The following is a 13,739-nucleotide window of genomic DNA, read 5'->3' on the forward strand; positions in this document are numbered from 1 at the left end:
CTAGCCACACAGGCTGGGCATCTCACCATGACAGAATGTCTGGAATGAATGGATGGTCCATCGCCTCTGGCAAAGTCTCCTTTGACAGGTAAAGTTTATTTACTCGTCACAAGTAAGGCTTACATTAACACTGCAATGAAGGTACTGTGAAATTCCCCTCGTCGTCACAGTTTGGCGCCTGTTCGGGTCAATGCACCTAATCAGCATATCTTTCAGAATGTGGGAGGAAACCGGAGCACCCAGAGAAAACCCACGCAGACACGGGGAGAACGTGCAAACTCCACACAGACAGTGACCCAAGCCGGGAATCAAACCCAGGTCCCTGGCGCTGTGAGGCAAAGCTGCTAACCACTGTGCCACCGTGTCGCCCATGATAACATGGATTAAACGAGTGCCTTCTGCAGCCTCCCTAGGACCCTTAGACCCCCCATATCATTTTCACTTGAACAATGAAGATTCTTCCTCCTCAGTTTGTTAAACACATCACAAATCTAGAAAAAGATGCAAGTGATTTGTACCTTTGAGGTGACATCTATGCCAGTGATGAAAGTACCAGCCTTGTTCTCATAACGCCTGCTGGTGTCCTGTGTAAAAGGAATTGAAAGATAAAAAGATTAAAGGCACCTCTGAGAGATTATTGACCCAGATGTTAAAAATCGATATTCTGAAGCAAACTGGCAGTTCCTGAAGGTGCTGACTCTCACTGGGGGACAGTTCCTGAAGGTGCTGACTCTCACTGGGGATACAGTTCCTGAAGGTGCTGACTCTCACTGGGATACAGTTCCTGAAGGTGCTGACTCTCACTGGGATACAGTTCCTGAAGGTGCTGACTCTCACTGGGGGACAGTTCCTGAAGGTGCTGACTCTCACTGGGATACAGTTCCTGAAGGTGCTGACTCTCACCAGGATACAGTTCCTGAAGGTGCTGACTCTCACTGGAATACAGTTCCTGGAGGTGCTGACTCTCACTGGAATACAGTTCCTGGAGGTGCTGACTCTCACTGGGGATACAGTTCCTGACGGTGCTGACTCTCACTGGGATACAGTTCCTGAAGGTGCTGACTCTCACTGGGATACAGTTCCTGAAGGTGCTGACTCTCACTAGTCTGTCCATGTCTCTCTGTACCTTGTTCATGTCCTCATTCTCCAAACATGAGCCTCGACAATGGGAACTAACGGGTCAATTGACTTTGGGTGTTATCACAGGAGCACTGCCCCCTTCTGTTGCTTTATAAGTACAGGAGGAGGCCATTCAGCCCCTTGTGCATGTTTTACCATTTAAGTAGATGATGGCTAATCTATACTGCAGCTTTACTTTCCTGCATTAGCTCAATAACTCTTGATAAATTTACCGTACGTACTGATCCTATTAATATTTTAAACATCTTAAATCACATTACCCTAAGCCCGCGAACTTCACAGTACAAGCAAAGTTTATGCAAATTGTCCTTCTCTTTTAACCCTTTCATTGCTGTCCATGTCGCAGGAAATTCTGGACAATGCTCGTGAGCACAAATCAGTCCTGATGCCCCAGCCGCTCTCACTGTTGCGATCAGTAACTGAACACCCTCCCCGTACCCGGGTTCCTGAGCTCCCAGCGGGGGAGCTTAACGTGCTAATCTTGTTCTTCAATTTTGCTTTTAAAATTTAATCTAGTCTGTCATGGGTAGTAACTGGAAAGTACTGTGTGAGCAGGCAAAGTTCTTTGTTCCTATCTGTTAGACCGGGTAAACTCACTCTCAGCTGTGGCGGCTGAGTCGTTAATCATCTTTAATCTGATTACCGTCGTCCCAGTTCAGTCCACTATAAATTCAGTCTTCAGTGCATCAAGGAAGCTGAATGGGAATTTGCTAAGTGGGGAAGAGGAAGACTAATACAATGTTAATATTCATTGCGAAGGAATTGATTACAGGAGTAGGTGGGGTTATGCTTTAGTTGTGGAAGCAGAATCTGTGAATATTTTTAAGGCAGAACTGGATCCTTGATCAACGAGAGGGTGAAAGGTTATCGGGGGTAAGCAGGAATGTGGGTTTGAGGTTACAATCGATTTTATTGAATGGTGGAGCAGGCTCGAGGGGCCGAGTGGCCTCCTCCTGCTCCCAATTCATTTGTTTGAATGCACCAGCCCTGGAACATGAACCAATGTTCCCCAATCCTGCAACTCCCATGATTTACGTTCCTGGATAATAAAAACTTCTTAATATTCCCAGCAAGATTCACGGCAGCTTTCTGCCGTGAGTTCCCAGGAAGCTTATGGAAAACACGAGGTGGAATGGGAATTCTTCCAAACTTATCACCCTGGAAACAAAGCACAAAATCCAGCCAAGCCCTTACCCTACCACCCAGGAGAAAAGGAGCATTACAAACAGTGTGGAATTCTGGAACTATTGGAGAGAGATATCATGGGTCTGCCTCGTAACAGCAGGAACAAGAATTTGACAAGGATATGATCTGCCCAGCAACAGATTAAAACCTGCCTCGTGACAGCATCCAAAGGGGATGATGAGATTTAACCTTTCCCAGTAACAAGATTAACAGGCATCTAGACATAATCAGGTGTAAATAGCCCTATCATCAGGAAACAGCTCACCTAGACAACAGATGGAGATACACAGATGCTAATTTTGAGAGTCATCGAGTATGAGAGATACAGACAGCCCGAATACACAGAAGGGAGAATTATGGAGGAACCAGGGTATAATTGCCAGCACCAGCAGAAGCAGGCAGGCAATGTAATATCTCAGAGGCCAGTTTAACATCTCAAAGCCAAGAGGCCATTTACATCTGAGAAGTCTAAGAGCCAAGGCAGTGCAGAAACCTTTGTAAAGGCAGTTTGAATATCTTCGCTGGAACAATACTTGGGTCATCCGCCTTGTATTGAATAAATAGGATTTGACTGAAAGATTTATTTAATATGGATGTTGTTTGGGAACAGGGAAGTCTTAATGAGTTCAGGGATTGCAATATACTCTCGAACAAGGGGTAATTTCCATATAAACTGTGTGCGTTTAGTAATTCATTTATTTAATTGTCTTGGGAGTGTTATAGTCCCACTCTTGTATATTTGCCTTTAATTTAATAAATAGTCTTTAGTGATCATTACACGGCTGCTGGCCTGGTGATTCTGGCTGGGGTTTCACGTGACTCCTCACACCATTCCAAAAACAAAACTTTACACCACCACAAACCGTGTTTCAAGTTGAGATTTCCTCGCAGATAACATCGGCGCAGCTTGTGACAAAAATACCATCTTTCAGATAAGACGCTTATCCTAGGCCCGGTCCAGAGGTTACTTCGATTACAAAAATCACTAGACCTCAGTGGCTGGGAGATGCTTTGAGACATGCTGAGATTGTGAAAGATGCAATAGAAATACAGGCCTTTCACTTTTGCATAAAAACAAGCCATTCTGTTTTCCACCCATTTTCTCGGGAGTTTGCAGTGAGTGGCGACAGGGTTTTGGGCTGAGTCTTTGGGACCCTTCAACAATGTAGGTCTGCACGAACAAGTTGCATTTATAGAGCACCTTTATGAAGTGAAATGTTCCAAAGCTCTTCACAGCAGAATGGTCTGACACCAAGCCATGTAAGGAGATGCTGGGGCAGGTGATGAAAGCTTGGTCAATGAGACAGGTTTTAAGACAAATCCTAAAGGTGGAGAGAAAGGCGGAGAGATTTAGGGAGAGAGTTCCAGAGCTTACGGCTCAGGCAGCTGAAGGCACGGCCACCAACGGTAAAACCAAGGATGCTCAAGAGGACAGAATCAGCAGAGAGCAGTGATCACAGCTGTAGGGTTTGTTGGAGATTAGGGAAGTGCAAAGCCATGGAGGGATTTGAAAAAAGTATGAGAAATTTAAATCCGAGCGACTGCCAGACCAGCACCCAGCATGAGTCAGCAAGCACAGGGGCAAACAGGTAGCTGCTGCAGTTTAGTTTATTTCTTAGTGTCACAAGTAGGCTTACATTAACACTGCAATGAAGTTACTGTGAAAATCCCCTAGTCGCCACACTCCGACGCCTGTTCGGGTACACTGAGGGAGAATTTAGCACAGCCAATGCACCTAACCAGCTTGTCTTTCGGACTGTCAGGGGAAACCGGAGCACCCGGAGGAAACCCATGCAGACACGGGGGGAACGTGCAGACTCCAGACAGACAGTGACCCAAGCCAGGAATCAAACCCGGGTCCCTGGCGCTGTGAGGCAGCAGTGCTAACCACTGTGCCACCGTGCCACCCCAAGTCAGAACAAAGAGCTTAGAGTGAGCTGCATTTAGAGGGTGGATGACATTGTACAAGGAATTCTCTTGAGCCAGACCTTCAGTTGATGCAGGGGGACAGACAGCAAGATGCCTGCAGCTTGCAAACAGCTGCTGTAGAAGTCGGGAGATTGGGCTGTGGATTTAGTCTGCAGTATATTATACACTGCTGACTCTATCCAGTAGACTCAAGGAAACAGAGTGAGAGGAGAGACTGGTACAGACAGCTGGCCAATGCCTCAATCAGTGAGCGATATTGCAATCCAATCGGATAAAAGACGGGTGGATTTTTGAGCACGGGCGGTGCAGAGACATGAAACAAAGATGGGGAAAGAAAATCAAGCTCCAACTCAGCCAATGATATAACAGAGTAACTGAGCTGCCGATTGGCTGACTGCTCTTCCTGTGCACTGGAGCCACTCTGATTGGATTACACCGTAAAGGGAGTTTGAGGAGAGAATCTGCCTCATGACGGCAAAGAAACACATCGTTCACCAACTGTCAACGTTCAACAGTGATCCAAACATTTCCATAAGTACAGCAGAGAAATGCCAGCCATGCAGCCCATCATTGCTGGGCCAGTCTCTTTCAAATGCATCTTCACATCGTGCTCATCGCTTGATGAGATGACCTAGTCACATGGAGCTTCCTGAATCTTACATGCCAGTTTCGGCACTATTTGTGAGGTTTAAATCACATTCCTGAGTTAGGAGGAAGCATGGGAATACAAGAAACCAGGAAGGAGCTTTACCGAATGGTAAGTTTGCTTTTGGCCAAGCTTGCTTCCCCGAGCTTATGTTCTTGCATTGGAAACACTTGGGCTGTGGCAGGACAAATGGAATTCGGAGTTCAGATCGTTCACAAGTATAAAAACAGGTATTTTTACGTGAGAGCTGCCGGATAAGACAAAGATCCATCTCAGAGTCATACAGTATAATAGAGGCCATTCAGCCCATCTACCATCATCATGACAACAAGAATTATGGAGTTAACTACTCACAACAATCAACAACTTTTATTTGCATTATCATAAAATGCCTGCAGTGCAGAAGGAGGCCATTCAGCCCATCGAGTCTGCACCGACCACAATCCCACCCAGGCCCTATTCCTATAACCCCACATATTACCCTGCTAATCCCCCTGACACTAAGGGGCAATTTAGCGTGGCCAATCCACCTAACCTGCACATCTTTGGACTGTGGGAGGAAACCAGAGCACCCGGAGGAAACCCACGCAGACACGGGGAGAATGTACAAACTCCAGTCATCCAAGGCCGGAATCAAACCCAGGTCCCTGGTGCTGTGAGGCAGCAGCGCGAACCACTTTAACACCTATTTTCTAAAACTCAACCAGTTACTGAATTGTTGGAAACCAGTAAACTGTAGGGATTGTGAAATGTACGAAGGGGCATCACAAAACAAAGTGTGACACCCAGCCACAGAAGGCAACAGCGCAGGTGACCAAAATCTTGCTCAAAGAGGAAAGTTTTAAGCAGTGTTTTAAAGGATGAAATTGAAGTGGAGAGCTTTAGGGATGGAATTCCACAGATAGTGTCCCAGGAAGGTGAAGGCGCAGCCATAATTGTGGAGTGATTAAAATCAGGATGGACTGAGAGCAGAACTGGATTAGTACAGACAATCTGGAGGGTTGAGGGGCTGGAGGAGATTAGAAAGGTAAAGTCTCCTTCGTTCCTGATGAGCACAGGCTGTGACTGGTGGTGATTTAACCTGAGGATCACCACATCTCAAACAAGGGACAAGATTGACAAGTGGGAGCCACAATGAATAACCTCAGTTGGTACGGGAATTGAACCCGCGCTGTTGGCACCGCTCTGCATCACAAACCAGCCATCCAGCTAACTGATGCTGCCTGAAAATCTTGGTCCCAATTCACGGGATAAACTTCCCTGCTCTTCTTCAAATCAGCGGTCACAGGATCTTATACATCCACCAACAGTGCGGCACTCCCTCAGTACTGACCCTCTGACAGTGCGGCACTCCCTCAGCACTGACCCTCTGACAGTGCGGCACTCCCTCAGTACTGACCCTCTGACAGTGCGGCACTCCCTCAGCACTGACCCTCTGACAGTGCGGCACTCCCTCAGTACCGACCCTCTGACAGTGCGGCACTCCCTCAGTACTGACCCTCTGACAGTGCGGCACTCCCTCAGCACTGACCCTCTGACAGTGCGGCACTCCCTCAGTACCGACCCTCTGACAGTGCGGCACTCCCTCAGCACTGACCCGCTGACAGTGCGGCACTCCCTCAGTACCGACCCTCTGACAGTGCGGCACTCCCTCAGTACTGACCCTCTGACAGTGCGGCACTCCCTCAGCACTGACCCTCTGACAGTGCGGCACTCCCTCAGTACTGACCCTCTGACAGTGCGGCACTCCCTCAGCACTGACCCTCTGACAGTGCGGCACTCCCTCAGTACCGACCCTCTGACAGTGCGGCACTCCCTCAGCACTGACCCTCTGACAGTGCGGCACTCCCTCAGTACTGACCCTCTGACAGTGCGGCACTCCCTCAGTACTGACCCTCTGACAGTGCGGGGCTCCCTCAGTACTGACCCTCTGACAGTGCGGCACTCCCTCAGTACTGACCCTCTGACAGTGCGGCACTCCCTCAGTACTGACCCTCTGACAGTGCGGCGCTCCCTCAGCACTGACCCTCTGACAGTGCGACACTCCCTCAGCACTGACCCTCTGACAGTGCGACACTCCCTCAGTACTGACCCTCTGACAGTGCGGCACTCCCTCAGTACTGACCCTCTGACAGTGCGGCGCTCCCTCAGTACTGACCCTCTGACAGTGTGGCACTCCCTCAGTACTGACCCTCTGACAGTGCGGCACTCCCTCAGTACTGACCCTCTGACAGTGCGGCGCTCCCTCAGTACTGACCCTCTGACAGTGCGGCACTCCCTCAGTACTGACCCCCTGACAGTGCGGCACTCCCTCAGTACTGACCCTCTGACAGTGCGGCACTCCCTCAGTACTGACCCCCTGACAGTGCGGCACTCCCTCAGTACTGACCCCCTGACAGTGCGGCACTCCCTCAGTACTGACCCTCTGACAGTGCGGCACTCCCTCAGTACTGACCCTCTGACAGTGCGGCACTCCCTCAGTACTGACCCTCTGACAGTGCGGCACTCCCTCAGTACTGACCCCCTGACAGTGCGGCACTCCCTCAGTACTGACCCTCTGACAGTGCAGCACTCCCTCAGTACTGACCCTCTGACAGTGCGGCACTCCCTCAGTACTGACCCCCTGACAGTGCGGCACTCCCTCAGTACTGACCCTCTGACAGTGCAGCACTCCCTCAGTACTGACCCTCTGACAGTGCGGCACTCCCTCAGTACTGACCCTCTGACAGTGCGGCACTCCCTCAGTACTGACCCTCTGACAGTGCGGCACTCCCTCAGTACTGACCCCCTGACAGTGCGGCACTCCCTCAGTACTGACCCTCTGACAGTGCAGCACTCCCTCAGTACTGACCCTCTGACAGTGCGGCACTCCCTCAGCACTCCCTCCCCCTGGGCTCTGGTGTTAACCCCGGGCGGGTTTCCCTCCCGCCGCTGGCTCTGGGCCTCAGGCTGCAGCCGGCACTAGGCCCGGCCGAAGCCTCGGCCTTTCCCCGCCGCCGCCACCTCCTCACCGGGAGCAGGTCCTTGAGCGACCTCCGCACCGAGACAGAGTGGAGCTTCTCGGGCTCGATCTCTCCCTCTTCCACCTCCATGGGCTCCTCGTCCTCCCGCTCGGACTCGGAGCCGGGCAGCGGCTGCTGGGCCTCGGCGTCAGGCTCCGGGCAGAGCCGCAGGCCCCGCACCGCCGCCATTGCTGCCAAGGAGAGGCGCCGGGAGGCAAGAGCAGCCCCCGCTGCCCGCCGGAGCCGCGGCCGGAGGACCATCCAGTGCTAAAGAGTATGAGCGGGGACAAGAAGGAACCCGGCACAGACAGACTCTCAGCGGAAACCTGCCGCCGCCACCTGCTGGCCCGGAGAGTCACTGCAGCCACAAAGCAGCACATTGACAGTCAGTCTGCACTCAGTGACCAGGTCCCCTCCCTGACTGTCCAACACTCTGCAACCTTCCACTCTTCAGCTGATCCAATATCCTGCTGCCTGACCATGTCCTAATTTACACCAAGTCTCATTCACCCATTACCTCCTGGTCACTGACCTACATCCATTCCAAATCTGGCAATATTTTGATTTAAAATTCTCGTCCTTGTTTTTAAATCCACTCAGCGACTCTCTCTCACAATCTCTGGAACCTCTACCTGCCCTACAACTCTCCGAGATCTCTGCACTCCTCCAGTTCTGGCATCGCATACCTCCCCGACTTTAATCACTACACCACTGGAATGGGGCAGCACGGTGGCACAGTGGTTAACACTGGTGCTCAAGGTGCCAGGGACCCGGGTTCAATTCCCGGCTTGGGTCACCGTCTGTGCGGAGTTTGCACGTTCTCCCCGTGTCTGCATGAGTTTCCTCCGGGTGCTCCGGTTTCCTCCCACAGTCCGAAAGACATGCTGGTTAGATGGATTGGCCATGCTAAATTCTCCCTCAGTGTACCCGAACAGGTGCCGGAGTGTGGCAACTAGGGGATTTTCACAGTAACTTCATTGCAGTGTTAATGTAAGCCTACTTGTGCCTCTAGTTGCCTGGGCCCTAAGCTCTGGAATTCCCTCCCTAAATCTCTCCACCTCACTCTCTGCCTTCACCTACCCTTACGTAACTGCGTATCATTTCTGAACTTCTTTGACTTTGTGTCATTTATGTTGCTATGAAAGACATTGGGATATTTGACTGTATTAATGATACTTTATAAATGTTGGTTGATGTCTGAGCTGCATCTCAGGTGGAGACAGTGGTATAGTGGTAATGGCACTGGGCATCATGCCACGCAAGTGCCACACAATGACCATCTCCGACAAACCAGAAGCTGTCCACCTCCCCTTGACAATCAATGGCATTACAATCACTGAACCCCCCACTATCAACGTTCTGGGGGTTACCATCGACCAGAAACTGAACTGGATTAGCTACATAAATACTGTGGCTACAAGAGCAGGTCCCCAAAGCCTGTCCACCATCTACAGGGCACAGATCAGGAGTGTGATGGAATACTCCTCACTTGCCTGGATGGGTGCAGCTCCAACAACACTCAAGAAAGCCATCCAGGACAAAGAAGCTCACCTGATTGCTACCCCTTCAACAAACAGTCAATCCCAACCACTGACAAACAGTGGCAGCTGTGTGTACCACCTACAAGATGCACTGCAGGAACTCACCAAGGTCCCATAGACAGCACCTTCCAATCTCCGACCACTACCATCGAGAAGAACAAGGGCAGCAGATACCCGGGAACACCACCACACGGAGGTTCCCCCCCAAATCACACAGGATCTTGATCTGGAAATATATCACCGTTCCTTCACTGTCGCTGGGTCAAAGTCCTGGAGCTCCCTCCCTAACGACCCTTTCTCAAGGGCAATTAGGGATGGGCAAAACAGACTGGCCTGGCCGGCGATGCTCACATCCCGAAATCAAGAAAAACAAAGCAATGCCTCAGGCTGTCATTTGCCTCCAATATCTCCAGACCTCGGCGGTGAAAATCAGCCCAGGATCCCACTCCTGATCTTGGGAAAATATAGCTGTATGATGTCCGGGAGGGATATCATCAGCTTCAGCGTGGTGCGCTCCTTGGCTGAATTCCCTGTCGACACTGAGTTTCCAAGGAATGGGCCATAGAGGAAGAAACAGGAAAGTTGCCAGGAACCAAACCATCTCTGCGGGAAGAGGCAAAGCACAGACCCGATCCTGCAAACCTTCGGGCCTGTGTGAAAACCCAATCGCCAATTCCCTCAGACATTTGATCAAATTTATTATTTGTTTATTTGGTTTGTTTTATTTTTTACATTGTTCTCATTGTGAAGTTTTCTCAGAATAAAACCTCCCTGTGAACTGTGACAAGCTGAGTGATGAGATTGTGTCGCCTGCCGGCAAGGATCGTCCCAGTGTCTGGGTGGCTTTCTGGGGAGGGGGTGTTTTGGGTGGGGGGGGGGGGGGGGGGCGTGGTTCTGGGTGATTTTAGGGGGGTGGTTCTTGGGGGAGGTTCTGGGGGGGGTGTCTGAGGTGGTTGGGGTTTACGGGCAGTCTCTGAGGGGGTGTTTTTTGGGGAGGTGTTTTTGGGGAAGGGTTGTTTCGGGGGGGGGTTTTCTGGGTGGTCTCTGGGGAAGGAGTAGTTCCTGGTGGGGTGGTTTAGTTGGAGTGTTTGGGTGGTCTCTGGGTGGTTTCCGGAGAGGGTGTTTCTTGGGAGGTTGGGGGGGGGGGGTGGTTTATGGGTTGTCTCTGGGATGGTGTTTTCGGGAGGGGGTGTTTGCAGGGGGGGTTTCTGGGTGATCTCTGGGGGGGGGCAGGTCCTGGGGGGTGTCTGAGGTGGGTGGGGTTTACGGCTGGTCTCTGGGAGGGGGTGTTTTGGGGGTTCTGGGTGGTCTCTGGGGTAGGGGTAGTTTCTGGTGGGTTGTTTATTGGGTGTCTGGGTGGGTTTCACTCTGAGTGGCTGATTGCAGCAAAAGCAGGGGGGGGGGTGTGGGTCTGGGGGGGTGGGGGGGTCTGGGGGGGCGGGGGGTGGGGGGCGGGGGGTGGGTCTGGGGGGGCGGGGGGGTCTGGGGGGGTGGGGGGTGGGGGGGCGGGGGGGGGGCAGGGGGCACCGCTGGGGGCAGAGTGAGATTCTCTGGGCTCAGTGCCTGGGCGGATGGAGGCCGGGTTGGGGTGGGGGGTGGGGAGGGGGGGAGGGGGGGGGCAGGGGGTGCGTGACAGCCTCCCTGGGATCGGGGGGAATCTGAACAGATTCAGCTCGCTCACAGCTGCGGCAGAAAGGACCCTGCCTTTCCAAAACCATGTGATTTCCACACTCTAACCACTGCCCCCCCACCCTGCTCACTGCCCCCCACCCTGCTCACTGCCCCCCACCCTGCTCACTGCCCCCCAACCCTGCTCACTGCCCCCCCACCCTGCTCACTGCCCCCCCACCCTGCTCACTGCCCCCCCACCCTGCTCACTGCCCCCCCTGCTCACTGCCCCCCCACCCTGCTCACTGCCCCCCCACCCTGCTCACTGCCCCCCCCACCCTGCTCACTGCCCCCCCACCCTGCTCACTGCCCCCCCACCCTGCTCACTGCCCCCCCCACCCTGCTCACTGCCCCCCCACCCTGCTCACTGCCCCCCCACCCTGCTCACTGCCCCCCCCACCCTGCTCAGTGCCCCCCCACCCTGCTCACTGCCCCCCACCCTGCTCACTGCCCCCCCCACCCTGCTCACTGCCCCCCCACCCTGCTCACTGCCCCCCCACCCTGCTCACTGCCCCCCCCACCCTGCTCACTGCCCCCCCACCCTGCTCACTGCCCCCCACCCTGCTCACTGCCCCCCCCACCCTGCTCACTGCCCCCCCCACCCTGCTCAGTGCCCCCCCACCCTGCTCACTGCCCCCCCACCCTGCTCACTGCCCCCCCACCCTGCTCACTGCCCCCCCACCCTGCTCACTGCCCCCCCCACCCTGCTCACTGCCCCCCCACCCTGCTCACTGCCCCCCACCCTGCTCACTGCCCCCCACCCTGCTCACTGCCCCCCCCCACCCTGCTCACTGCCCCCCACCCTGCTCACTGCCCCCCCACCCTGCTCACTGCCCCCCCACCCTGCTCACTGCCCCCCCACCCTGCTCACTGCCCCCCCACCCTGCTCACTGCCCCCCCCACCCTGCTCAGTGCCCCCCCACCCTGCTCACTGCCCCCCCCACCCTGCTCACTGCCCCCCCACCCCTGCTCAGTGCCCCCCCACCCTGCTCACTGCCCCCCCACCCTGCTCACTGCCCCCCCCACCCTGCTCACTGCCCCCCCCACCCTGCTCACTGCCCCCCACCCTGCTCACTGCCCCCCCTGCTCACTGCCCCCCCCCACCCTGCTCACTGCCCCCCCACCCTGCTCACTGCCCCCCCCACCCTGCTCACTGCACCCCCCACCCTGCTCACTGCCCCCCCCACCCTGCTCACTGCCCCCCACCCTGCTCACTGCCCCTCATGCCCCTGCTCACTGCCCCCCCTGCTCACTGCCCCCCCACCCTGCTCACTGCCCCCCACCCTGCTCACTGCCCCCTACCCTGCTCACTACCCCCCCTGCTCACTGCCCCCCCAGCGCATTGCCACCCCCCACCCTGCTCATTGCCCCCCACCCTGTGCACAGTGGTTAGCACTGCTGCCTCAGAGCTCCAGGGACCAGGTTCGATTCCCGGCTTCGGTCACTGTCTGTGTGGAGTTTGCACATTCTCCCCGTGTCTGCGTGGGTTTCCTTCGGGTGCTCTGGTTTCCCCCCACAGTCTGAAAGATGTGCTGGTTAGGTGGATTGGCCGTGCTAAATTCTCCCTCGGTGATCCCGAACAGGTGCCGGAGTGTGGCGACGAGGGGATTTCACAGTAACTTCACTGCAGTGTTAATGTAAGCCTACTTGTGACATTAATAAACTTTTTTTTAAACCATAGCCCAGTGGGAGTCAATGCAGTCCTTGTCCAGACCCTACCCCGATCCAGATCCCCACCCCGATCCAGACCCCACCCCGATCCAGGACCCACCCCGATCCAGATCCCACCCCGATCCAGATCCCACCCCGATCCCAGACCCCACCCCGATCCAGATCCCACCCCGATCCAGATCCCACCCCGATCCAGATCCACCCCGATCCAGATCCCACTCTGATCCAATCCCGCTCTGATCCGATCCCGCTCTGATCCGGACCCCATGCTGATCCAGCCCACTCTGTTCTGGAACACACTCTGATCCGGATCCCGCTCTGATCTGGATCTCCCGCTCTGATCCGGATCCCGTTCCGATCTGGATCCCGCTCTGATCTGGATCCCGTTCCGATCTGGATCCTGCTCTGATCCGGATCCGGTTCCAATCTGGATCCCGCTCTGATCCGCATCCCGTTCCGATCTGGATCCTGCTCTGATCCGGATCCCGTTCCGATCTGGATCCCGCTCTGATCCGCATCCCGTTCCGATCTGGATCCCGCTCTGATCCGCATCCCGTTCCGATCTGGATCCCGCTCTGATCCGGATCCCGTTCCAATCCAGATCTGATCCATGCGGGTTTCGGATTCCACCCGATGCTGATGCTGTTTGCTTTCTGCGCACACGGTGTTTAGATTGTGGCTGAAATCCTCTGCTGCGGGAAAGCTTCAAATAAACAGACGAACCCTGACCCCAAACATCGATCTCACACAGAGAGAGGATTCCTGACAGCTCACAGCTCACAGCTCACAGCTCACAGCTCACAAACCTCATCAAGCTCATAAAGCTATCCTGTCTGATCCCACAACGACACAGAACCACTGCCAACTGTAAATACACCCCAGCATGAGAGTTGCTCACAGCCCACACAGAACCAGAGCATCATCCCCAGACAAAACCCCCAGTGCTGACTCTCACTG

At 54.2% G+C, this 13,739-nt stretch overlaps 1 protein-coding gene across 1 annotated transcript in view; it reads right to left on the bottom strand.

Moving 5' to 3' along the window:
* ncbp3 (nuclear cap binding subunit 3) overlaps positions 1-8,337 on the bottom strand; it is a 41,949-nt gene extending 33,612 nt beyond the window's left edge. The window contains exons 1-2 of the mRNA XM_078224591.1: positions 7,912-8,337; positions 519-584 (exon numbers count right to left, since the gene is read on the bottom strand). Of these exons, the coding sequence (XP_078080717.1) occupies positions 519-584; positions 7,912-8,163 (318 nt within the window). The 5' untranslated portion in view covers positions 8,164-8,337. The remainder of the gene's footprint in view (positions 1-518; positions 585-7,911) is intronic.
* Positions 8,338-13,739: the final 5,402 nt, after the last annotated feature.

The sequence above is a fragment of the Mustelus asterias genome, chromosome 12, assembly GCF_964213995.1.
Source record: "Mustelus asterias chromosome 12, sMusAst1.hap1.1, whole genome shotgun sequence".
Lineage (NCBI taxonomy): Eukaryota > Metazoa > Chordata > Chondrichthyes > Carcharhiniformes > Triakidae > Mustelus > Mustelus asterias.